The sequence below is a fragment of the Amia ocellicauda genome, chromosome 5 (assembly GCF_036373705.1).
Source record: "Amia ocellicauda isolate fAmiCal2 chromosome 5, fAmiCal2.hap1, whole genome shotgun sequence".
Lineage (NCBI taxonomy): Eukaryota > Metazoa > Chordata > Actinopteri > Amiiformes > Amiidae > Amia > Amia ocellicauda.
In genome coordinates, this window is record NC_089854.1 from 1524445 (window position 1) to 1550640 (window position 26196).

The window sequence follows — 26196 nt, forward strand, 5'->3', positions numbered from 1 at the left end:
GGGGGGGGCATTTTATTTCAATATCCTGATCTGAATATAAAGAAGTATATTTTATATTTATATAATATTTTAAAAAAATCCCCAATTTCCTCTCCATATGTAAATTCAAAGACTATTTATTTATTTGCTGTGGTTGTATTGGTTCATGTAAAAACATGGCAATGAAAGTGAATAATAGTGACTCTGAGCCCCCCCCACAGCCAGCGGACACGGTGGCACCCAGCTCTTGGGCCCTTGACTGAGGGGAATGGCTGTGAAGACGGCAGGGGAGCCGTGCCTGGAGGCTGAGATCATGGCGGACTGTAACAATGAGAGGGACGAACTGCGGGGATTGGGAAGAGGAACACGTGTTCTTCTGACGCTCTGCATTCCTGGTATGGGTTTGATTATGAGGTGCAGCAGTGTTGCACACGGGCGCGTCTCAGGCCCACAGGGGGGTCTGTGTCCCGCAGCTCTGGGTTCTAGACCCACCCCCATGTGGTTTGAGGACTGCAGAGAGCTGCAGTGATCAGAAAGAGTCAGTTTTAAAAAGAAGGAAAATAAAATAATAACGTTTATAACATGTGCAACAAAAGTGCTCATTTGGCTCATATTCAAACATTACAGAATCGGATTTCGTTCCTCTCTTCTGCTGGCTATGACAAGTCTCTTGCCTTGAGAGAGAGGAGGTGTCCTTTCCTTTCGGTTCTCAGAGACCCGCCTCACTGAGTTGCATTAGTGTATTGTTTGTGCAAAGGCTGGGTTTCTGATGCACCTCAAAGGTCCATCGAACCAGTGGTTGACCTTTGACCTCCATCCCGGCAGACGAGCCGGAGGCTGGGGTAGTCAACGACAACACCCCGGCGATGCGTGGCTTCCAGTGTTCAGCACCCCCAGGGGAGATATCGCACGGGACATCCGACCCAGCCTGGTCCCGCCCCGCCAGCGCTCCTAGACCACCCCCTTCCGCACGCTGTCCAACACGACACGGCCGTTGATCTGGCGGCCCGTCGTCTCTCCGGTCCGTCCCTCCGGCCTCCTCATCTTCGTCCAGCGACGGGCCAGTGGCTCCAGGAAGAGGGACACGGAGGACAGCAGGTAGCACACGCCGGCCAGGTAAAAGGAGCAGTCGTAGGTGCGGGTGTAGTCATACAGCAGGCCTGGGAGGAGCACAGAGAGGGTGGTGAGAAAGGGCCGCAGCCCAGCCAGAGGGGGCTGCCATAGTTTATTACAGTGATGGTTAGAATGAATACTGTAGTAGCAGTAGTTGAGTGCTGTGAACTAGTCTGTGCTGTAGATGTAAGGTAAGGATATATATATTTGTAGTATATATACTTTTTAAAATACTTTATTTTGCTACCTTATTCTGAATACCTGTTCTGCCCGGGTATGACACATTCCCTCCACTAGAGGGGTGCAGAGTGCAGCCAGAGCCCCTGACAGCGTGCCTGACGGGGGGGGGGGGGTGTCAGTGTATTTCTTTACTGTTGCCCCCTGGCTCAGCCCCCTGCGGAGGGCCTGGTAAACGCAGCCCCGCGCTACTCCCAGGCCACGCACACTCGACTCTGAGACGGGCCAGGCTGACAGTCAATCATGCCGGCCATCAATCACCCCAGCCAAAGAGACACGAGACACGGGGCGGGGGGCCGGGGGGCCGCAGCTGCTCTGCCCCCCCTCTCTCCCTCTCAGTCACTGAGTTCAAAATTATTCCTGGAGGAATTCTGTCCTGCTCTGGAGGGGGAGAGGAGGACGGGGAGGACGAGGCGGGTTCTCTCTGTTTAGCTTTCTTCCTCAAAAGCCCTGTGTTGGAAGGATGTCTTCTGCTTGTGTCCCATAAGGGCAGAATCCAGGCTATCTCTGACAGGACCAGATTAGACTCCTCATCCTCTGACTACGGGCTTGTCGCTTGGTGGATAGAGGGATTGGATTGATGGATTGATACATTTTTTAGGGCAAACAGTTTTATTTCACTGTTTTATGTACGTATTCATTTATTGATCATTAGAGTTTGAGATGCAAATGAAAAAGGTCTGCCTTGTTATTAAACAATAAACTGCGTATTTATGGTCTGAATCCTTAGGGGTGGACTGTGTAACGTGTTATTACATATATACACTAGATGAGTCACTAATGTGTAATACATGCAGGTGTGCCGTATATTTCAGGTAGAAACACGAGTCACAACCTTCTGTTTAAATGAATAAATACATGAATGCCAGGGCTTGTCCCAGTTCCAGTGAATTCACCGAAGCTGCAGAGCTCTTCGGAGAAAGCCTCTCACAGGGCATCTGTGTGAGTCTCGGCTCACAGAGGCCCGCTGTCACCCCGGCCCCACGCTCAGAGCGAGCCATCTGGTCCTGATCAGCGCCTGGGCCCTGGCGCTGCGAACCCACTTTCACCTTCCTGCAACTTTACATAAACAGTGCATCTCACTCTGATTATTTCAAGAGCCTCACTTGAGCTCAGGAGGTGGAACAGGAAATGTGAAATGGCTGCCCCACCAAGTTGCACAATGGCAGGGATTGGGGATCGAGTTGTAGATGTTCTTGCCAGGCCAGCTAAACTGTGCAGAGCAAAACGGCTTTAATTCATGTTAATACAGCAAAACACCTTCCAGATATAAGACATCCTGTGTAGGATCGTTATTCATAAAAACAGGTCTATCCACGTCTGTATTCGTGGTTCCTGTGTTTTATTAGTGCAGTATGTGCGCACAAACTCCACACTCACAATCAAGCCCCCTGCTTGGCTCAGCCCCGGCCCTTTCACTACCTATTCTGCAACATGCAAGGGTTTTCACATCATTGAAGGGAGGGGGCACCACTCACCTGCAGTCGGGGGTCCCGTGAGGCAGCCGATCCCCACAAAGAACATGGAGAAGCCCATCGAGTTGTTCAGCCTTTCCACCCCAACCAGGTCTACCTGGGAGGGCACAGAGCACAGGAGCGCATGGGGAGGTTAGACGTGGCGACACAGGGGCTTGAGAGAGAGAGCCACCATCAATCCTGGCACAGTTCAGTCCTGTGCCACCGGAGTATTCCGTGAGTTTTAAGCCGGGCAGGGATTGGCTGTTGCACAAAAAATGGCCCAAGAAACACCTTCCCTTCCTGTTCCAAACCGTGGTGGTGCCGGTGTGTGTGCGTCATGGGCTAAAGTACATCCACACATGTGCACAAAGACACAGGAATGCTGCTGAACACAGTAGAACAGTTTACACCTTACAATGAGGGGACGAGCTCCAGCTCAGAGCTGGCCTCTCTGGGACCCCACAGCAGTGGAGTGACTTGGGACAATCCCCCCCTCTCCTCAGTGGGGAAGGATCAAGGCCCCGGCAGGACACGGAGTTTCTCTGTCTTCTATAAACAGGAGGAGACGGCCGCTGGGAAAGCTGCTGAGTCCAGGCAGAGCTACAAAGCACCCGCCCCCCCCAGGCCTGTCCTCAGCGACTCCCTGCCTTTTGTTTTAAGCAGGATCGGGTTACAGGATGGCTGGATATGAGCTGAAGGTTGCAGCATCCTTCCTCTCACACACTCACACTCACACTGGCCCGGATTGTGCGTTGGCATATCGAAGGCCCACCACAGACAACCCTCACACACTACCTCTCCCAAACCCGACAGCGGGTTTCCACTGGCACAGGCTCTTGGGAAACGCACTGTGACTGAACTTGCAGGTGCTCAACAAGTGTGTTTTCTTGCCCCAGATCAAAAAAGTCCTTATCTGTACGTCCTGCAAATTTTATTATTATTATTAAATAATAAAATAAAGGCATGATTTGCGTACATCTCCCACAACCAAGTCATGTGACCCAGAAAGAAAGGAAGTGCACTAGAGGACAATGATACAGAAGGGTTGGCTTTCAGATTTCCTTCAGACTCTCTGTTCCTGGCTCTGAGAGCAGGCAGGGGCCTGTGTGAGGTACCCACCAAGACAGGCAGCAGCAGCGCCATGTAGCCCCCGCAGAAGATAGCGAAGAAGATGGCATAGATCATGAGCTGGATGTAGGTGGTGGCCAGAGGGGACAGCAGGTTGACGACCCCACACAGGATCAGGTAGGCCTTGTGGTAGTGGTACTTGTGGATCAGGTTCCTGTCAGCCACCCAGCCCGATACCAGCTGGGCCACTGTCTCGGTGATGCCTGTGAGAGAGACGGACAGAGTGAGACACCATGTCAGACAGAGAGAGAGACAGAGAATGACAGGGACAGACAGACGCTAGAGTCAGAGTGAGGGAGAGAAAGGCAGACAGACAGATTGACAGAGGGATTCCAGAGTCAGACAGCTTTACATAAAATAGAACAGGAGCACAGCCTGCTCAACCCAGTTTGCTGGCAGCACAGAAGAAAAATAAAGGCATGACTATGTCTTGATTTAAAGCAGCCTAGCAGGCTTCTCCAAAGCGTGAACACACCGCTCTGCCTTTCACACACTGCTGTGCTAAAACTCACAGAGAGGCTGCCAGCTGAGAGAGATATATACACACACAGACACGTGCGCAGACTCGCCGCCTCTCTGAGCGCTGGCAGAGATCAGGGAAACCGGCTGCAGAGTCTGGTGCCAGCGAGAGCAGGGTAGAGCTCAGACATGCTCGGCTTCACACTGCACACTTGAGAAGCCGAGTATCGAGATGTGGTTGGTCTCCGACTTGAAGTGGAAAATGTCCCTCCCCCCACCCTGGGTCCATTTAAAATCTAGTCATCATTCACAGGCCACTGAGTTAAGTGCTCACTATTACAGATTCAGGGAGAAGAAGAAGAGCAACAAAGCCATTTTTCAAATCTAGTGCCACGACAGAGGAATCCCTAGAGGAGATTAGCCGCAGACAGCAGGTGCTGAGTGTCCACTCCCTGGCCCCCTCTACAAGGTCCTGTCTCACTGCTGTGCCACGAGGGCCCGGCAGCTCGGCCTGTGGCTGAGGAATGTTCTCTCAAGCTCCTATCTGCGCCACTGAATGCGTCTCTTCACTGCGCTGATTGCTGTTGACCTCATCTAATCAGAGTGCCGTGCGCTGCCGCCGGCACAGTCAGAGCCGGGTATCGGCAGCGGCGTCCAACGGATCAATACCTTGATTGCTGCATAACCTCCCTCGGAAAACAAAAAAGCCCCAACCCAGATCAATGGCAGCAATCTATGTGCCGACTGCAGAGAGAAGCTGAGTCAACGTTCAAAGTACTGCTGACTATCAGGCGATTCTTGTTTTTTCTAATTCTAATTTCTGAATGGGTCACGATACAGCTGGGGGAGGGGGTGGTGGCAATAAAAGCATCACCAAGTTGAATCTATTGCTGTTGTAGGACTTTGTTTGGAAAAAAAAATATCTGTATGCACCTCATAGGCCTTTTGTGCCCCCTGATTACACAGGGGATATGAACCCTCTGTCCATTCATGCAGCCAGATATTCCTCAGGAGTACGCAGTGCAGGATTTATGTGGCTGGAGTATTGCATCACTCCTGGGGCCCCTGAACCCCCTTTTTGGCAGCATAAGGGACCCATTCTGAACAGCCTTCACTGCACTGAACAACAACGGACAGAGAGTGCGCTCCAGACTGCCAAGCCACACTGTTTGTACTTCGAGGCAGAAGATAAAGCCAGAACACCTTCCCCAGCTTGGAAACCAATGCAGGGCGAGGCTGCGGACAGCGAGGCACAGCCAGCTGAGACACGACAGCAGGAGCTCCCCGACACTCACACATAATCCGGGGAGGGAGCATCTTGGGGAGATGTCCCAAGAAAGCCCTCCCTTAACACACACAGCTGCCGAGCATTTTCCGCTACTCGGCAAAGTCTCCCGGCGTGCTTCCTCTGCAGTCCTAAACAATTCAGAGCTTGTTTGTGTGTTTTAATCACAGCTAGGAGCAGTTTCTCATCCCAGCTGTCTCAGTCCTCCTGGTTACGAAGTGGGTGTTCTCTGTAGTCTCTGCTTGGCCTTTTTCCCTTTGTTTTATCCCTGGCTCAGTTCTCAAAGCAATGTCACACATCCTGTATCGATCTATTTATTTATTTATGTAGAGGGATTTTTCTCAAGATGACAGAGGATTGAGGGATCATGCATTACAGCTTTAGAAGGGCATTCTGGTACTTGTCCCCCACCTCATTTCCCAATCTGTTTTAAGAGACTAACAAACTGCATGTGCACATGCTGCTAACAACTTCACGAAAGCGCGTCACACTTATTATTAGCGTAATGTTATTTATACGTAAAAAAAACAACCATACAGTCCTTTCTGTCGTTGTCACAAAGAGTCTCTGAGTCCGAGCCTCTTCAGGCTCAGAATTCACAAGCCTTCCTGTCTCCAAGGGAGCAGCTCCATTCGGAAGCCGTTGCCTAGCGACTCTCGGGGACCCCGCAATGGCCCGAGACGGAGGGCCTGTTTGGGAAGCTGCCTACCAGCGTGCCTGCCTGTCTGGGCTGAAAGGACTCCTTTGAGCAGGAGGGAGAGAGCTGATAGTTTGGGCCTTTGAATGTGAGCAAAGCAGGTTGCCACACTGTCAAAAACACCAGGCCCTGCTACTCACTCAGACAGGCGGCCCATTGTGAGAGAGGGGACTCTGAGTCTGGCAGTGACTCCAGGGTAAGGTGGGATAGCCAGAGGCCCTACCCCAACCTCCACCCCCCTCCCTGGACTGGCAGCAATGAAGGACAGAATCAGGTTTGGGCTCCACTTCCTTTGAGATGTTGACACAAAAATAACGACGAAATTGAAAAATCCACATTCCTACACTTTTCATCTGCCCTCTAACTACTGTGAGCTGTAAAGTATCTAAGAACAGGTCTGGAACATGTTCTCCCTTTTATTCAAACCTGCAAATAATAATACAATATTGTAACATCCTGGGGGTCCCAGCCATGGTGAGATTTGAACCCCAGTCCCCCACACCACAGTGCAGCAACCTTAATGCATTACTTGGTCCCTCTGCCAGGTCTCAGGATCACTACACCCCCCCCACCCAGGAATTACAGATTGCCCTCTTGCTGCTCTTCCATCGCTTCACCAGAGATGACCTGATGCAGGCTCGTTATCCCACTCTGACACCAATGTAACATCCTGGGAGTTCCAGCCACAGTGAAATTCGAACGCTGGTCTCCTGTGCTACAGTGCATCAACTTTACCACATTACTAAAAGGCCCAGGTCCCTAAGAGAGGTCTCAGGATCGCACCAATATATGATTTTAAAAGGCAGACAAAATTCTTCTATAGTTCTGAATTGTGCAAGCTGAGCAAAGTCAAACGCAGCTAAATCATTTCTTGAAACAACCGTTTTACAAGGCATGTTAATTTATAATAAATTATATTCAGGCCACTGAGGTGGCTTATAGGCAGGGTTTGATTGCCACATGTTTTTGCAGTGAGATGAGATTGTGCTGCTTGGATTTAAATACTAATTACTCCTGCAGTGAGTGTGTTTGTGTGTGTGTAAATGTATGTGAGTTAGAGGTACGAGCTGTACAGCATATGTGATTAATGATTGTTTTTCCCCCACAGGTATATTTGCTGACATGCGGATCTGGAGGTCAATATTAAATAGAACAAATCATTCCAAAGCTAAGTATTTAAAACATTTGACAAATCCATAAAAAACTTGCCAAACATCCAAATGGTGCCCAAATCTTTGAACAGGCATGTTTTCTACAATGATTTGATTCGATGTCTGTTACCTGGGCAGAAATCGGGATGTCCCGACTGAAAATAAATGTCAGCCCCCGTTTCAGTCCCTCTCATTACATCTGAGAGCTGCCTCCTGTTTCAAGACTCTGTCAGATAATGGCAGGTCTGTCACATCGTTAGTATTTTACAGGCATGGAGAAAAAATAAGTATAAAATGAGTGACAGCCGTACCTGTTTCACTTCCATGTGGACTACTTTATTTAAGTCCACTTCCACAGACCTACAGCAGCTGTATTTTGCTGACTAGGCCGGACTGTCATCATGGGCATCTCTGTATCATCTGACAGTGCGAGCTGTTTGCATCTAGACCTTTGCCTCCATTCCGTGCACATATTTGGTCTGGTGCCAGAAAAAAGTGTAGGACGAGTTACAAGCCAAACTCAGGCTATGGGCAACGTGGAAGGGCAAAAAGTGTGGAGGCTGATAGCAACATAATGCCACCTGGTAAGGTACCAATCACTGGCTGACCTTTCTATACTCCAGACTGCCTAATAAAGCAAACAAAAACCACTCTTCTATGTCATTTCAAATGTAAAAATAAAGTGATAACTATACGCTGTGTGAATCCCAACTCACCCCAGGACTTCCATTTCAATGACCTTCCCCCTTGTCAGCACAGATCTTTCTGATAGCTGAAGTAAACTGGACACTTTATCATAATTTCACAGAACAATCACATTATTGCCCCCCCCCCCCCCTCTCTCTCTCTGTAGCTTCGTTCGGGGATATCAAATTCAGGCTCAAAGTCACCACCGCTGCAGGAATATGTATCAGACATAAGAACATAAGAAAGTTTACAAACGAGAGGAGCCCATTCGCCCCATCGTGCTCGTTTGGTGTCCATTAATAACTAAGTGATCAAGGATCCTATCCAGTCTGTTTTTGAATGTTCCCAAATTGTCTCTTCAGCCACATCACTGGGGAGTTTGTTCAGATTGTGACGCCTCTCTGTGTGAAGAAGTGTCTCCTGTTTTCTGTCTTGAATGCCTTGAAGCCCAATTTCCATTTGTGTCCCCGGGTGCGTGTGTCTCTGCTGATCTGGAAAAGCTCCTCTGGTTTGATATGGTCGATGTCTTTCATGATTTTGAAGACTTGGATCAAGTCCCCACGTAGTCTCCTCTGTTCCAGGGTGAAAAGGTTCAGTTCCCTCAGTCTCTCGGTAGGACATTCCCTTCAGACCTGGAATAAGTCTGGTTGCTCTCCTCTGAACTGCCTCTAGAGCAGCGATATCTTTCTTGAAGTGTGGAGCCCAGAACTGTACACAGTATCCAGATGAGCTCTAACTAGTGCATTGTACAGTCTGAACATCACTGCCCTTGTTCTCAATTCTACACTTTTGACAATATACCCTAGCATTGTGTTTGCCTTTTTTATTGCTTCCCCACATTGTTTGGATAGGGAGAGTGAGGAGTCCATGTAGACTCCTAGGTGTGTGTTACTTCATCTAGTTCTAACGCATGAGAAAGATGTAGGAGTCTACGTGGACTCCTCACTTTCTCCATCCAAACAACCAGACGACCTATCTTCTGTACAAGTGGCCTCTGATATAAGACGATTTAAGATACACCAAGTTGAGAATAAATTTGATTATATATACATATTCAGACTTTTATTCAATTAATGAGAAATCTGTTACATTGGTCTGTCGGGTGCCAGTCAGTTTGCTTTAAAACGGGTAAAAAAAAGGGGCTGCTCTCCTGCTTCGCTTGTTTTCAGCCAGATGTCATATGTCAGCGATTTGATGTGCCATTTGTTTTGGTTATTGAGTGATTCTGTCAACACATAAACCAACTCTGAACCTCCATACCCGGGTCGATTGTCCCTGTATGCTTTCATTCTGGTTGGGTGTTTTCATTTCAGTTTGGACGTTGCAGTGGAAAACATTTGTGTGAATTGGTTGGCCACAATTATGGAAAAAGGGGCAGCTACGGGACTGTCTTTTATTGGGGGGATCCTGTACAGATGTTGTTTACGGAAACTGTGATTACCATCGAGGAGTAAGACTGATAATAACTAGCCGAGTCGCGCAGGGAAGAAAAATCCGTAGCTTCTGCAGTTTTTCCTCTAGACGGGAATTTATGACACGGCACGTCCCGAGAAACTGAAATAACACACACTTTTAACATCAGCATTATTGGGTGAGTTTTAAATTTCCAAACGGTTCAAAGTTTCTTATGTGTCAGAAGCGAACTGGACAAACTCCACACACCTTACACACTTGTATAACTGCAAAGATGCATGAAACCATGATTCCGTGCTAGTTGCCCTTTAACAGCGTCATCCCTGTGCTGTGAAGTGTAACGAACACCGGGACAACCAATCCCACCAGGTCAGAGAGGGACTTACCGGCGACCGAGATGATGAAGGACGCATCCATGGGGTCAATGCCGAGGATCCTGGCCCGGGCGGACAGGTGGAAATAGGGGATAAAGTAGGCCAGCTGGCTGAAGACCAGTGACCATGTGAAGATGCAGAAGAAAGGGTCCTTCAGGAGAGAGAAGTCCAGCAGCTTGGAGACCGTGGACACATCCTCGCTCGCCGGAGCCTGGCCATTCTGCTTCAGGAAGAACTGAGCTTCATTGGAGGGGATGGGCCCCTTCCCCGTGGCGGGGCTATGCTTCTCGTGCCCATTCTGCAATGCACCATTCTGGAGGGGGGTCTCCTGGTGGGTGCCTGAGTGGGGGTCGGAGATGGGGCCTCCATTCGTCAATGGGCCCCCCCCGTTCAGGCCATTCTGGAAGGACAGTGGAGCTTTCTCGGGTCCCGGGGGTTTGTTGGTGTGATCCTGCAGGGCGGGGTCTGGCTCGGTGCCCTTAACATGTATGGGTCTCAGCAGCATCCCAGAGGCAACCAGGTTCAACATGAGCCCCCCCAGGATCAGCAGCGCTCCTGTGGAAGAGAAAGCCCATATACATCACTATATATTTGAGAGAGTCCCTCTCCCTGCTTTGGACTCCAATCTGGATCAATACTGACCCAAAACGGACCTCAAACCAATTGACTGGAAAGCAAATGCGAGCTCAGATTGACCCTCCCCAGGGCTAACTAACCCACAGATCAAGAAGATTACATTACATTATTTAGCAGACACTCTTTCTATACTCTTATCTTATACAGCTGGAGCAATCTAAATGAAGTACCTTGCTCAAGAGTACAACAGCACTGCCCCACCCGGGATTTGAACCCACAACCTTCCAGTTACGAGTCCACACAATCCACACAATCTCCAGCACTCACTCGTAGCAGCCAGTCACCACACTGTGGGGGGGCTCACACTGACTCGAGTGTAGGCCTCAGTGCGCAGCGAAACCAACCTTGCCAGCCGTAGCTCTCCAGAAGCAGCTGTGTGAAGGGGGCCAGAGCAAAGGTCAGGCCCATCCCAGAGCGGCCGATGGAGTAGGCCGTCGCCAGCCTCTTTCTGAAATACGTGGCCGTGGCAACGGAGGTGGCCTGGTACAGGAGGGCGAAGCCGATCCCTGTGGAGAGGGAGAGGGAGAGAGAGGGAGCGTCAAGTGAGTTCCTGGATCCCTTCCACGTCTGACACTGAAATGCTCTCAGACACGGCCCCTTAACAGTCCAGTGCCAGGATTTTGGGGGGGCAGGCCGCACTCACCCACGATCACGCCCATGCTGACGTACAGGAAGATCACGCTGGTGGCCAGGATGCTCATGAGGAAGCCAGCGCTGACCAGCACTGCCCCAACAATGGACGTCACGCGGTTGCCCAACTTGCCACAGGCCACGGATGCCAGCGGACCTGCAGGGGAGAGAGAGGCAGAGCGATGTTAGTCTTCCTGCTAAACCCCTCTCCCCGGAGCACACGTGCTGGGCGCTACGGACTTGGGTGGGCACTTGACCAAAACGTCTGCACTGCACACTTTTATCCCCAGTGTTTCAGTCCACAGTTACTGAACATCTACTAATGTCTCCTGCAGAGCTGGGGGGGGGGTTGTTCCTTTTGTCAGCCTGCAGACCTGCATCACTGTCTCGTTATCTCTAAACACGCTTTGTTACTTTACCACAGTCAACCTTGCGGAAGGGCTGTGGGAGAAACTGTGTTGGGGGGTGAGAAACACTGCTGTGTTAAGGGGGTGGGGCTCGAGTGCAGGGAAGAGCACTGACCAGCCGAGAGCCGCAGACTGGACATGATGGAGCCGATCCAGCTGATCTGCTCCGAGGAGCCGCCGAACGCGTCCTGGAATGCCACGAAGAAGATGCCAAAGGTCTTGAGCGTGCCCATCACCAGGATGTTGACCTGCGGTGGCGGTGAAAGACAGAGAGAGAGAGAGATGGACCCGTATGAAAGCCATAATTTCCATTAAACCGCACTCCCTCGTGCTACTGGTGACTGGTGTACTCTGCACTCTTAATAATAAGCCCACTGTCCTTACTCCTCAAAAACAACTAACGGGATCCCCTAAATATACTAGAGAGTCTCCTATCTGGCAGGGAGAAGGAAGAAGAGAAACAGAACCGCATCCGAAAGGAGAGACAGAGTCGGGCTGTAAACACATGCCTGTCGGTCTCTCTCGGGGGGAGCAGACCACATCTGTTCCTGGACAGAGTGGAGAGCCGGCTAATTGGTGAGGAAAGAGGCAACTTTATGGCCTGTGAGGAATGTCTCGGAGAGCGAGTGTCATGCTAGAAACTGGGATTCGTTTCAGACTGAGCTATATGCAGACGGCACATGGCCAAATATAATCTTTGTAGAACATCTCTGTGAACATGACATGACTCTGCAGTGATCCACGGCTGCAGCACCACGCTGCACAGCACAGACTCGGGGCTCAGACCAGCTAGCCGCCCGGGACTCACCAGAAAGCAGTGCAGCACGATCATCCAGCCCCAGCCGCCATCAGGGGGGTCGACGTACCGAGGTGTCTCCTCCTTCTTCGCCACCTTCTTCTCGCAGATGACCATCTTGGCGGGCTTGCCTTCGCTGGAATCACAAGCAGCAGCAACACACTCAGCCACCAAGTCTCAGAGTCACAGACTCCACACCGCCGGACTCACGGCTCAAGCAACTATAATCTCAGCAGCAGCACTTATAACTGTGTGTTAAAAGGTGGCATCTGAGATCCTCTCTGTTTCTTTAACTGACACCTTTGAGGCAAAATGAGTTCTAGTCAAGCAATTAAGAAAGAGACAGCCAGTCGATGCAAGACAATGAAAGGAACTCAATACCACCCCCTAACCCTTCCCATTTAAATAGTTACACTATATAGGACAGCCATAATTGCTCAATTACTTGCTTGCTCATTCACTCACTCACTCTCACTCTCTCACTCATGCACACACACAATCTCTCACTCTCACTCTCTCTCTCTCTCACTCATGCACTCACACACTCTCTCTCTATCACTCGAAGCCCCATGTGGTCTTCAGGCAGCTGTCCAGATGCTCGAGGCTGGGCCGCCCTGGCTGTGTCTGTGCTCAGTACAGTGACATGAGCAAAGTTTTCAAGACTGTTTGCACCGAGCTAGATATGCATTATGGTGGAGACTCAAAGAGCTACACACATCTAATGTTCAACTGCCCTGGCAGTATTATTATTATTATTATTATTATTATTATTATTATTATTATTTAGCAGACGCCATTATCCAGGGTGACTTACAAAATATAAGAGCAATACAAATTGCAATAATACAGTGCAGTTCCAAGCATAATGCCATTTACAAATTCCAATTTACATGAGTAAATGAGAGAAATATTTCAACAGATACATGAAGTAAGCTGAAGATTACCTGAGGGAAACACTCAGCTGGTGCTCTGTGTTCAAGTCACTCCAAAAGCTCAGTTCACAGTCAACCCCCCCTGTATTTATGCACCATTTCGTGCAGTATATGCCTGGGGAGGGACAGAACTAATCACACCCACAGGATCACCTTAGCAGTCTTCATGCTTTTTGGGATTGTTGAAACTGGCTGTCCTCGTTTACCTTGCTAGGCCATTGTGCACACATTCCTCCAGGGTTATTTCAGCTTATGAGCTTTCTTTAGTCTGCATCCTTATGTTGTAAGTCGCCCTGGATAAGGGGGTCTACCAAGAAATAAAAAATTAATAAATAAAAATAATAATAATAATAATAATAATAATCTTTGTGCGGTTTGTTTACCTGTTCCAGAGCACAACGGCAATGAGCAAGTTATTGTCATTTTGGTTCTTTTCCAATGTGCTTTTACACTCATTAAAAAAAGCTTCAGAAATGCTAACAAGCCTGTTCTGGCCATGGTTGAAAAACAGACATATCCTTGTTGACATGTTCATGGGATACAATCAGACAGATATCACGCTTTTCTCACGCGAAGACGAATCTTGGCCGTGTGGAATGCACCTGCTCTCTCGGGGTTACTTAAGATCAGTTGCATCCTCGTAATTTGAAAGCCATTGTAGCCATTGTATGCGATTTCATCTTCCTTATGTCTGGCTTCATTACATAGAGGGATGCATTGAGCTGTGTTTAGGTGCGTCTTTGCTGCAGCACTCAACATGGTGTCTAATTCAGATTACACTACAGTCTCGCTTTTTGAACAGGAGTTACTTCGGGTGAATGCCTCTGCCACATAACTCACAATGATGCTAACAGTAATTATAACTATGTGTTAAAAGATCGCATCTGAGATTCTCTCTTTTTCTTTTCTTCTTTTTGATGGATGAAACCCCTCGTGGGCAAAACAAATTCCTGTCTAGCGAGTAAGAAAAAGGCGGGACACAAAAACAGGGTGATGGTGACTAAAATATTAGCCCCCCCCACCACCAACATCCCTGAGGCTGAATCCTTCACAGCATATCACGAATACAACTCCAAAACGTATAGCTGTTCCTGCAGCCTTGCGGTGAAAAGAAAAGTGTTGATTTGAAGAACACAAACATGGTTCTGCAGGTTCGGCCCTGCCCCCAGTGCTTGGGGCAGTGGGCCGGGGCAGGGCTTGATAAGTGATGGCTTCAGATAATAAGTAAGCTCAAAATGTCCCAGACGCTGTTCTGAGTGACTAATTCACAAACTGCGTTCAATTATGTAACCTGTAAAGCACACTTAATGGCCCGTTTAACCCTCGCCTGTCCCAAAAAGACATTGCCGTTGTGCTCTGGAACAGGAAAACAAACCGCACAAGGATTATTATTATTATTATTATTATTATTATTTTTATTTCTTGGTAGACCCCCTTATCCAGGGCGACTTACAACATAAGGATGCAGACTAAAGAAAGCTCATAAGCTGAAATAACCCTGGAGGAATGTGTGCACAATGGCCTAGCAAGGTAAACGAGGACAGCCAGTTTCAACAATCCCAAAAAGCATGAAGACTGCTAAGGTGATCCTGCGGGTGTGATTAGTTCTGTCCCTCCCCAGGCATACAATGCTGCATAAATACAGGGGGGTTGACTGTGAACTGAGCATTTGGAGTGACTTGAACACACACCGCCAGCTGAGTGTTTCCCTCAGGTCATCTGCTTACTTTATGTATCTGTTGAAATATTTCCTATACACTCATGTAAATTGGAATTTGTAAATGGCATTATGCTTTGCTCGACCCACAATGCACAGATTCATCACAATGTTAATTATTACAATATAAAACTAAAACTCACACCAGGCACAGATAGATGACATAGCTGTTGAAGGAATGTGCCAGTGTCTCTTATGTAAAGTAAAAACAATATGATTAAAATCCAGATAGTGGGTCAAGAATCAAACAAAGCACACATTCCTGGGCTGCAGTCAGACTGACAGCCCCGCCCTTGAATACCGTGTCGACAGCGGTGGGTCTGTTTAGAGTCACTATTTTAGTTAAAATAAAAAGAAAAGAAAATGGTAAAAAGGAACAAAAAATGAAAAGATGACAAATGGTCAGTGTCCGCCCATTGAAGAATTGCCCCAGAGAGCCAGTGTAAACAATAATACACAAATACACAAAAACATACACACATTTAATAATGAAATCATTCTCTTTTTAGCAATGCCTGAGCCATCACTGGCACTTCTGAAGCCACAACAGTCAGGGGGCTGATTATTAAACTATCAGAGCCAGAGCACTGCCAATCCAGCCACACCACCTCAAAAGAAGCTGTGACCCCCTGCTCTGCTGCCCTGACTGTTCACTAGCCCGTACACACAGCCATGGTGGGGGGGTCAGGTACAGGAATAACCAGGGGTCCAAAGGGACTGAATCCACACCAGCCACCTAGGGGCTGCTCTTCTCCACCACCTGTGGGTCTTTCCCTGAGACCGAGACGCGTCTGCAGGGTCACTGGGCTGCATCCCGTGTCATGAGCACACGTCGTCCCACCTGTCATGGGAAGGATTAAGTGCGGCCAGCCGGTCAGAGCAGCCAGCCCCCAGGGTGGCGTGTCCGTTGTCCTAGAACAGCGTGTGAATCCTAGCAGGATTGTGGAGTCATGTTTTTAATGTTTTAATACGGGCACTTGCATGACAGGGACTGGAACCGCGGTCAATGTGCCAACTTAAAGGGTGATGAAGTAACTTTTTATTTATTTTGTTTAGCTTGTAATTGATATGAACTTAGTTACCTTAGTCCCTGCTTCTTGGTACGCAACAGTGCACTATGTGTAGGAAAATCACCTGAGATCCTGAGAGGTCTGACTGTTGGGCTGTGAAGCTAATAACTGCACTTGCAGTCCCTTCTCCGCCAGCTGCTGAACAGTTAACAGACTGGTGAACAGCATTCCAAGAGATCTTAGCTGCTAGGGGCCTCGGTGCGCTGTCCCCTAGAATATAACGTATAGCATTCCAGCCATATGCACACACAAAAAAGGCATATTTCTTTCAATGTATGCTTCAAAGCAAACGCAGTCCAGTCAAAATGCACACAGATTAAATATCTATACTTTCCACTGAAAAAATAAGAGAGAGAGCAGTAAACCAATGTGTTTTTAGACAGAAAATACACTTCCTGGTTGACTCATTTGAGTTTTTCAAAGCCAATTGATGTCTGTCTTAAACTGCTCTGAATGATTGCATTGAGAACCCTTTATAACCACTAACGTTCCAATGTATATGTATGTTTATATATAATATATATATATATATATATATATATATATATATATATATATATATATATATATATATATATACATACATACATACACACACACACACACACACACACATTTACTAAGCTGATAGCAACCAATGTGTTATACTCATTAATGGCACCTGCTTATAGCTACACAAATAAATAACTTACATTCTGTGGTCTAAAAACTACAGTACAGCCACACATGGGAGGGAACTGTACTGCTGCAGAGTAAAGTACAGTACAACGAGGCTGCGAGGAGCTGAGGGGAAGCACAGCGGGACAGTAGGCCACGTGCACAGCGGGAGCCCGGCGGAGAGAGCCAGAGCAGGCGGGGGCCTCACAGACGTGTCACGGGGCTCCCGGGCCATTGAGAGCCAGATTTCAGAGATTTATCCTGCCCGTAGCCACTTAAACAGTCTCGTGAGGCTCAGAGTAAGCTGGCATTGCTGGGGAGATTGACTCATGACCTGAAGTCAGTCAAAAAAACTACCGGGGTTAGAATTAGGAACGCAAGTTAAAACCGACTGTCAGGTGCAGGGGCCCAGCTCTACACATCCACCTTCTCAAACCGCCTGTAAACTGCCCTGTCCTGGGACACCTGCGTTACTCATGAGACTCAAAGCTTCACACTGCTGTGCTGCCATTATAATTAATATACGTAATGGTGTATAGCAGCTGATCTCTGTAGAGTTGTGAATATGTTATAAGGAAAATAACAAATCCTGGTTCATTTTAACACAACCTTCTTTCAAATCCACGTGATTGCGTGATTCGTGAGGTTAAACCCGTCCAAGAAGCATTTTCTATTTTTATTTTTCTATTTCAAATGTCTATTTTCACCAGGTTTGATGACAGGTGCTTTGTTAGATACACGACATTTGGAGTTCGATGGCAGCTGGCAAGCCATTTCAATCACATTTTAGGGTTTGCATTTGTGTTTTGCTCTACCTGTCACCCAGACTCAGAATCTTACAACCGGGTAGATACCCTCCCTGAAATAATACATACTAGACTACAACCTTTTGTTCTGTATTTTCACAGGACTGGGCAGATAGCAGCATAAGCAGATAGGGATTGCATTTTTAAAATGCATGCAGCCATGTTGTTCTTTGATAGGAGGCTTCGAACTCTGACACCCTTAATCCTGAAATGAGGAAAAACCAACAGACTTGTGCCCAACGCACGGAGTTTCACATTCAATTCAAACTCCACACCGAGATCTGATGAAAACAGCTTTCAAAGGTTACACTGACTGAACCCAACAGGCACATTGCCCTCTGTGCAGACAGACCCAATTCCCACTGCAGATCTCCTATGCAACATGAAACAAAAGCTGACACTTTGTTTCCCCTAGTCTTTTTATTGTATATCATTTTAGTCTTGTACACGTCAGGGAATAAGCTGTGCTTGGTGAGATGCTACAAGGAAGTGAGAAGTCTGCTGTGTGTCAGGGCCCACTGCTGATCCCCTGTGACTCAGACAGCCATCCTTAGGTCCCTTGCGCTAATTAGGCCGAGTGATTGAGTGGATTAATGGGGAATGAATCAGAGCTCTGTATGCCCCAGTCCTGGTCAGCGCCACCACTTTGCTCCGGCAAGCCAGGAGTGTGCCGAGAGGGGGGAGGCGCAACCCGGCCCTGGGGGGAGGGGCGACCGGGCTACAGCCATGGTTTGGACTGTTCTTCTTGTTTCAGAGAGACATCTATATTATCCAATTTCAGTGCCACACCCACCCCTGCCCACTTCCCACATTCTCACTCAAATATCACCAGACTTGGGTTATTCAGGGTATTTTTTGTTGGCAACAAATTCCAGAGGTACTATATCACTTATTTTACAGATGCTCTAGTTGTGTCTCTGCCGCTCTGCCATGTCAAATCTTTCTTCGTTTTCTTTTTATAAAGTCTCAGCTTACGTGATTACAATAAAATATTAAAGCCCTTTTGATGGTATGTACAGTATTTTTATACACAAGCAAATTGCAATAAAGTTGTTGATGCATAAAACTGCCTAAAAGTAAAACAAATTATGTCATTTTTCAAAGTGGGTCAAACCAATAGCGGACTTTCACAGGACAGCACTTTTCAAAGACTCTCTTCGAGGCTGGGGGGCTCTTGCCTGCTGTTACAGATTTATGAGTTACAGGGTTCACGGAAAATTTCAATTCACCCCTTCCAGATCAGTTCCTCAATTTGAGCAGCTCATGCGTTGGAGCAAAGCCTCACACAGCTTGCCCACGTTAACGGCGCAGCCTGAGCTGTACCCAGAATCCCGCTGCGCTCTCTCTCTCTCGATGCATTTTTCATTACTTCAAACGACCTGTATGAAAAATGACCTTGGAAATAAGCAGGAGAGTTCAGCACCGAAACACCACACACTTGCTTTGCTTTTCCCACAGATTCACTACACTTTACAACAATTTACCACAGAATACCACAGCAAACTTTTTCGTTTTTTTTCCCACGTACAAGGCCAGCCATGAATGTCTGTAAAGCACAAGGAGATACAGTTATTCCATCTGTGATATTATCATTGATCCCCCCCAACCACACACACAGACACAGTACAATCCACTCCACAGTGCTATTGGCGATTTAAATCTCAGCAATAGCTCCAAAGGAAAACTTGTATTTAAAACATCCTCGCCGGGGGGGAGTCTTAATTGAAAGCAGAATCGAGCCTTGCAAACAGCCGGCAGCTGCTGAGGACACAAGACTGCTGGGCCGGGGAGAACATGTGGATCCTACAGAGGGAGAGCAGTGCGTACCTAGATCTTTTCAGGCACCGGGACTGGGCAGCGGGGGTGGGGGGGAGTTCAGCGCTGGAGGGGATGTTAATATTCAACCATGCTGGCCTGATTAACAACACACTGAGCACGCAGATTCCCCAGGACGCAATCAGGGCACAGAATGCCGTGTGTATACGTGCGGCGGCCGGCTGTCCGGGGGCCCCGAAGCCGAGACCTGCGCATTCCTGAGCACACAACATGCAGAGGCCACACTGCCCAGGTGGACGGGTCTGTGTCTTTTATCTGCTCTTGTTTCGAGAGAAAGGGAGCCGAGCCTGATGTACAACCGCCGTCACACGTCCAACTGCATTCCCTCCTCACTAGACCCCTCTACTCAACTCTTTCCCTCACGAGGAGGGAACAAGAGGCAGGAACCAACGCCCGGCGCTGGCTCATTAAATAAGTTCCCAGCTGTACTGTAACATAAAGAAAAGTGCTGACAGAAATTTTCCATACATTTCCGATTAAGCTCACAAAGACCACCCTCCTGTGAAAGCTTTATTACTCTTTATTTTCAGGGGGGGTTACACCTGTGGTCCCCTGCCCGTGCCGTATACAATCTGAACCAGGAAGAAATGTAATGAGCTGCAAACACCGACATGGTTTATTGTGTTAAAGCTGGCCTCAATCAAAGAGGACAGGACCTGGCAGCCAAGTCCAGGACTGAATGGGCCCGCTAATCCAGGGGCTCCGAGCCGGGTTGCTGCTCTCAGCTTGAATCGAACCCGGCAAATAGACTTTCACCAAAGTGCGGAAAAGTCCATCAAGACAGGGTTCTGAGTGGTTGCTTTTTCCCCTCAATTACAACCCCCTTCACATTCTCTTGATTCAATAAGTTACTTTTGGCGGTGTTGGCTGATTTCTCATTGCCTCTCACCGAGTCACTCCTAGACAAACAAAACTAAAATCTACACTAAAATACAAACAAACCCTTCTCTGAGGTTATAAATAGGGTCTCAACATTCACACACAAAAACAACGCAATCAGCACTTCGTCATGGCCTCTGCAAGATGGCATCTCATGTGAACAACGACTACAACAACGAATCACAACTGGAATTCCTGCGTAAATGGTAAAAAAAGTCAAGGCCTACCTGTTGTGCTCTTTGAGGAGCATAGTGGGACTGTGGGTCTCGAATCGCGGATCAGAACCAGGCTGCTATGTTCTCATTCCTGGTGGTCTGTGAGCTGGAAGTGAGGTGGTCTGTATTCTGTAGCCTGAAAGACAACCACAAAAAAAAAACAAAAAAACACCGACTTCATAATAAGTGACTGTTAGCGTTGCATTCGTGGTGCGCAGCAGAAAGGACACAATTTGCCCGTGGATACGTAACTAATTTAAACTCGCCCCCAGGTGAAACCATGTGTGACTTCGTGTCCAGTGTTTCTGTCATGCTAGAGGATGCAGGGTCTACAGGCCATCTTCACTTGAGCTCACACATTATTCTCTGTCACAGGCACCTGTTCACTGTGTTTGTGTTTGTGTGTGCTTTTATTTGTCCGTTTGCTGGTTTTCTGGCACAACCAGGACAGCACTATTAGAACTGAATCCCAGGGAGGAGATCTGCACACAGCGATAAAAAATACCAAATAAAAAGGCATTTGGCATGATTTCAGGTGTATTGTTTTCATTCTAATTGGAAATAATTACTGTAAATCAGATCGGTACAAGTTCAGACAAGGCCAAAGTTGCGTTCCCTACAGGTTTGGAACCGTTTTTCCACCCCACTGTCCTCTCTCTCTGGGAGGGAGCTTGTTTTGAAGGTGCAATAGACTTTGCTCAAGGCAGAGGGAGGTTCTGACTAACACGATGGATTAATTTATCCGCTTTACAATGCTCTCCAGGACCGAGAGCCGCAGGCAACACAAACACCCTGCCCTGTAAAGTCCGAGAACACACAATTTGCATTGTTATTCATTCTTTCTGGGCTGTTTACTTCAACATCTGCGCGAAGAGGCACTTTGCTGAGATAACACGTGGACTAAGTCGAGCTGTGCACACTGGTGTCACTTTAAACCCCCAGGACAGTCGGTCAGTGTGTGGCCGGCTGGACGCATTCAGGGCCGGCGGTGACTGTCCTCGGATCGATATCGTCAGGATCATTAGTTACGATAACGTCTTCGGCGTTCGGAGGGAGAGCTTGAGATATCAGGACTCTGTTCCTGTGTTAATCAATCAAGATTACAGTGGATTTGCCACTCATCGTGCTGACCATGAAGGGGTTGGTTTATACAGGGAAGACACGGGTCCAATACACTAAATACCTCCCAAAGAAAGAAGCCCCCCCCGATACTGAACTCCAGCAGTATTGCTGCATCTTCAATCCACCCTGACAAAGGAGAAAGCGAAACAGTGCTCCAGTGACCCGACTCTGCCGTGGCTGACTTCATATTATTTCATGTTACACTCGCTCCCTGGGCCCCCTCATCACATCCTATGGTTACCATTTTTATACAGATGATGCCCAGATCTTCCTGCCTTTCCCCTTCTCTGACCCTCTCATCCCCTCTCACATCTCTTCCTGTTTGTCTGCTATCTCCGCCTGGATGCACTCGCACCACCTCAAGCTCAACCTCTCCAAATCTGATCTCCTCTTCCCCCCCCTCTTCCTCACCTTCTGCTGACCTCTCCATCTCAACCCCCTTGGAATCCACCACACTCTCTCCTTCTTCTTCCGCTAAAAATCTAGGAGTCACCCTCGATCCTGCGCTCTCCTACACCCAGAACATCACCACGCTGACGCGCACCTGTAGATTCTTCCTGAGTAACATACGCCGGATCCGTCCCTTCCTCACCGACTACATGACTCAGCTGCTCGTCCAGTCCCTGGTCCTCTCCCGCCTGGACGGACTGCCTGCAACTACTACCCGCCGCTCCAGCTCATCCAGAACTCTGTGACTCGTCTGCTATTCTCTCTGCCCCGATTCTCACACACACTCCTCTCCGCTCTCCTTCCTCCAGAGCCGCTCCTTCTCATCCCTGGCCCATAAGTGGTGGAACAACCTTCCCACTGAAGTCAAGACAGCAGAGTCCCTGACCTCCTTCCGCGATTACTCAACTTTTTAGACAGTACTTGTAATGTAGTCTTTCATTATCCTGTTAGATTGCACTTATACAATGTTTTATCATACTCTTGCCTTAATAACAATATATATATATATATATATATATATATATATTAATAGCATTAATAGCACTTGCATTGTTTATTTTGATTTCCCTACGCTCCCTCTCCCATAACTCTTAACTTTGACTTCACATCTTGTCTGCACTTATCAGCTTTTACAGTCTAGGATGCAAGACCTTATATAGTGCTTACTGTATCTCGTATTCACTTGTGTAAATTTGTAAAATGTATTATGCCTGAACTGTACTGTATTATTGCACTTTGTATTGCTCTGATAATGTGTAAGTCGCCCTGGATAAGGGTGTCTGATAAGAAATAAATAACAATAATAATAATATTATTATTATTATTATTATTATTATTATTATTATTATTATTATTAATAATTTCATTTTAGTGTTACCAGTACCAGTGAAAGTGTCCTCCTGCTGTCTGACTGTGACCAGCTGTCCACACCTCTGCATTTGCACACCAGTTGCATCACGGTGGACAGACGGAACAATCCCAATATCCCCATTGATTTTTTATGTATGCGTTTTCTTTCCCAGAAGAGGGAATGGACTTGCATAACCGGGTGTGAAAGGTCACATCAGACATCTCTGCACATCTCATCCTGAAACTTTGCCTAAAGGAAGACCTTACCCCCACAGTAATCCAGGTGCCATGTGCTTAAACATGCAATTATGAGGTAGGAGACCTTGCCTAGCTGGGTTTGTTTAGTAGCATTTACACACAATAACCAAACAAACACACAAACCAACAACTGTGTTTATATACACTGTTGAAACAAGTATTGCTTAACTGTCTAATATAACTTTACCTGCTAATTTGAGTTTTTTTTTTTAATGAAACAAATATATAACGGTGTGTGAAGGGGAACGACACCCAGTAGTAACAGAGCTACTCACCAGGAGCGGGTGTGAACAGGCAGGAGTGTGTGCGTCGCCAACGGCATAGCGGCCCTGCACAAGTGTGCTGCACAAAACACACAAACACAAGACCTGTGTTAGATGCACCGCGACAAGAAACGTGTGTGTGTGTGTGAGTGTGAGAATGTGTGTGTGTGTGTGAGTGTGTGTGTGTGTGTGAGTGTGAGTGTGTGGTTGTGTGTGTGTGTGTGTGTGTGGTTGTGTGTGTGTGTGTGTGGTTGTGTGTGTGTGAGTGTGTGTGTGAGTGTGTGTGTGTGTGTGAGTGTGAGAATGTGTGTGTGTGTGTGTGAGTGTGAGAATGTGTGTGTGAGTGTGTGTGTGTGTGTGTGTGTGGTTGTGTGTGTGTGTGTGAGTGTGTGTGTGTGTGAGTGTGAGAATGTGTGTGTGTGTGTGTGAGTGTGAGAATGTGTGTGTGAGTGTGTGTGTGTGTGTGTGTGTGTGGTTGTGTGTGTGGTTGTGTGTGTGTGTGTGTGTGTGGTTGTGTGTGTGTGGTTGTGTGTGTGTGTGAGAGTGTGTGTGTGTGTGGGGGGGGGGGGTTAAGTAAAACTAGCCTGTCCCGAGTGGGAGAAGCTGCACAGAGAAATGCCACGCATGGTTATGTTCATTGAAAGCCTACAGGGAGTTCTTGGTTGTGTGCTGATGAATCGTCCCACGTCGGAGGCACAGTAACTTTAGATGAACCTAAAAAGCCCCGACGCACTCACTTTTCCTTTTCTTTGGCGCAGGCATGTCTTTTTTATTTATTTATAGGCCGGTTTAAAGTTAGATCTTGCCGTTTCACGGTAGTCTACATTTCATGTCTAGGAACGTGCAGATTAAAAAAAAAGTCAGTTGAGACGCAGTCAGGATCTTGGCTTCACCTGAAGTCGCCTGAAAAAAACCCTAAACCCGTGGAGGGGGTCGCCAGGGCCACTCGGAGAGCTTCGGGGCTCCTCGGAGAGACCTGTCCATAAACTGTGTAAGAGCTCCGTGAATGGAGATTAGCGTCGCACTTTCAGGGTTTGTTCTGCAAATTCCTCAGTAAGAAGCTTTAACGTTCAAGACAAATGGCAGCCATTTGGACAATATATTTAACACAGTTTCATTCATGAACGTTAGCACACTGCCACCTCACATTCCGCTCATCATTAGCCCATATTATCAACCTGTCCCCGGCGTGGGCTAAGGGTCAACCAGGTGTCTTTTCAGTAACAAGCTTACCCGGATACAAGAACTGACAAAAACAAGCAATTAAACATTTGACACACAAAAAAGTAGCCAATGACATTATTGTTATTTTTTTTCTATTCAAATATATTACTATTATTAACATTAACATTAACTCACCATTCTCTGGGAAAACAGAAATCGCTTCCAATATCACTTCAGTCGTACATATATCTTCGTCCAGCTTAATTTAAACAAACGAATGAATGAATGAATGGGGGGTAGAATAGAAGGACCGACGTTCAGCCAACTGTCCCCGGACTGTGATGTCCTCTTCCACAGAGTCTCATATATAATCAACGTGCTCCTCCCGCCCGTCAGGAGTCCCGTCAGGAGTCCGGACAGCAGCCCCGGCAGCGCACCGGTACCCCCGCAGTCATCGCGAATACGTCTCCGAGGCTGGATTTGAGAAATGACGACGGACAGACAGAAAGCCGCGGAGATGCACGCCGTCTCTCGGGCAGGGAGCGGGCCGCCGACGGCCGGTCTGCTGCAGCACCATTCAGGAATAATAATCAGGGGCGAGAAAAGCCCAGGGGCGCCTTGCTCGGGCGGACACGTGATGTCCAAACTTTGCAGTGCCGGCTGGAGGGAGTCCCGCACGCCCGCCCCGCACCGCCCCGCACCGCCCCGGACCGCACCGCCCCGCACCGCCCCGCAGACCCGGCCCGGCTCGGCTCGGCTCGGCTCGGCTCGGCTCGGCAGCGCAGCCGGTGAAGCTTCAAACAGGATTGGACTGGTTCTGTGTGCGTGTTGAGCTATTTGATGTCTGTGTTTTTATTTGGTTTCCTGGATTGATTAATTGCATGGATTAATTGTGTACTATACCCTAAAATAATTCCTTTTCATGTTTTACTTAAGGTGACACTATCATTTTTACGTTAAGATCAGAGAGTGCATGCACAGTGATGTATTATTAGAAATATAAAATATATGCAAAAAATACCTACTTGTATCAGCTTTATTTGGAGTATTGCAAATAGGAAAGCGACTAGAGAACTTTTATAGAGCTCTAAAGAGAAACTAAATGGATCATTGACACAAAATAGGTCGGGTATTTAATCGCATTTCGAGTTAAAGATGATCCAGAAGTTTTAAAAATGCATAAAGAAACCTGTTTAAACCACTTGAACAACTTGTCAGTGTCCAGTGCGCCTCGCCTAAGTGGCGGTGGGTCTGCGCGCTGCGTTTGAATCATAAGCGGCCGGGGCAATGGGGGAGACGCTACTAATGCATACAGGACAGAGAAGAGAGAGAGAGACGGTGAACTCTCATCTTACCGCTGTCTGGGGGTTTGAACGGCCGCCACATCGGACGAGTTCATTCGGTAACAACTGTAGCCGCCGCCACAGAAAAGAAAAAGAAAACCAAAGCAAACAGCCAAACACAATATCGCAGATGTACAGACGCAATTGTGAATGGATATAGATTCACTGTCCTTAAACAACCAGCAA

The 26196-nt window shown here is 47.8% G+C and overlaps 1 protein-coding gene across 4 annotated transcripts; it reads right to left on the reverse strand.

Annotated features, from left to right (window-relative positions):
* Positions 1-100: 100 nt before the first annotated feature.
* On the reverse strand, positions 101-25330 carry slc16a4 (solute carrier family 16 member 4). Of its 4 annotated transcripts, none has more exons than XM_066703132.1 (11): positions 24863-25327; positions 23516-23582; positions 20574-20697; positions 12462-12585; positions 11769-11901; positions 11260-11403; positions 10961-11122; positions 9993-10535; positions 3906-4117; positions 2808-2901; positions 101-1139 (listed from the first exon to the last, which is right to left on the reverse strand). In XM_066703132.1, the coding sequence occupies exons 3-11, from the start codon at positions 20594-20596 to the stop codon at positions 931-933; spliced, it is 1644 nt and encodes a 547-aa protein (XP_066559229.1). In that variant the 5' UTR covers positions 20597-20697; positions 23516-23582; positions 24863-25327; the 3' UTR covers positions 101-930. The 4 variants fall into 4 exon arrangements, 3 of the variants coding, with proteins under 3 accessions (XP_066559229.1, XP_066559230.1, XP_066559232.1); XR_010816714.1 differs by having other exon boundaries at positions 1003-1139; positions 2808-2897; positions 24863-25330; XM_066703133.1 differs by lacking the exon at positions 23516-23582.
* Between the last annotated feature and the right edge of the window lie 866 nt (positions 25331-26196).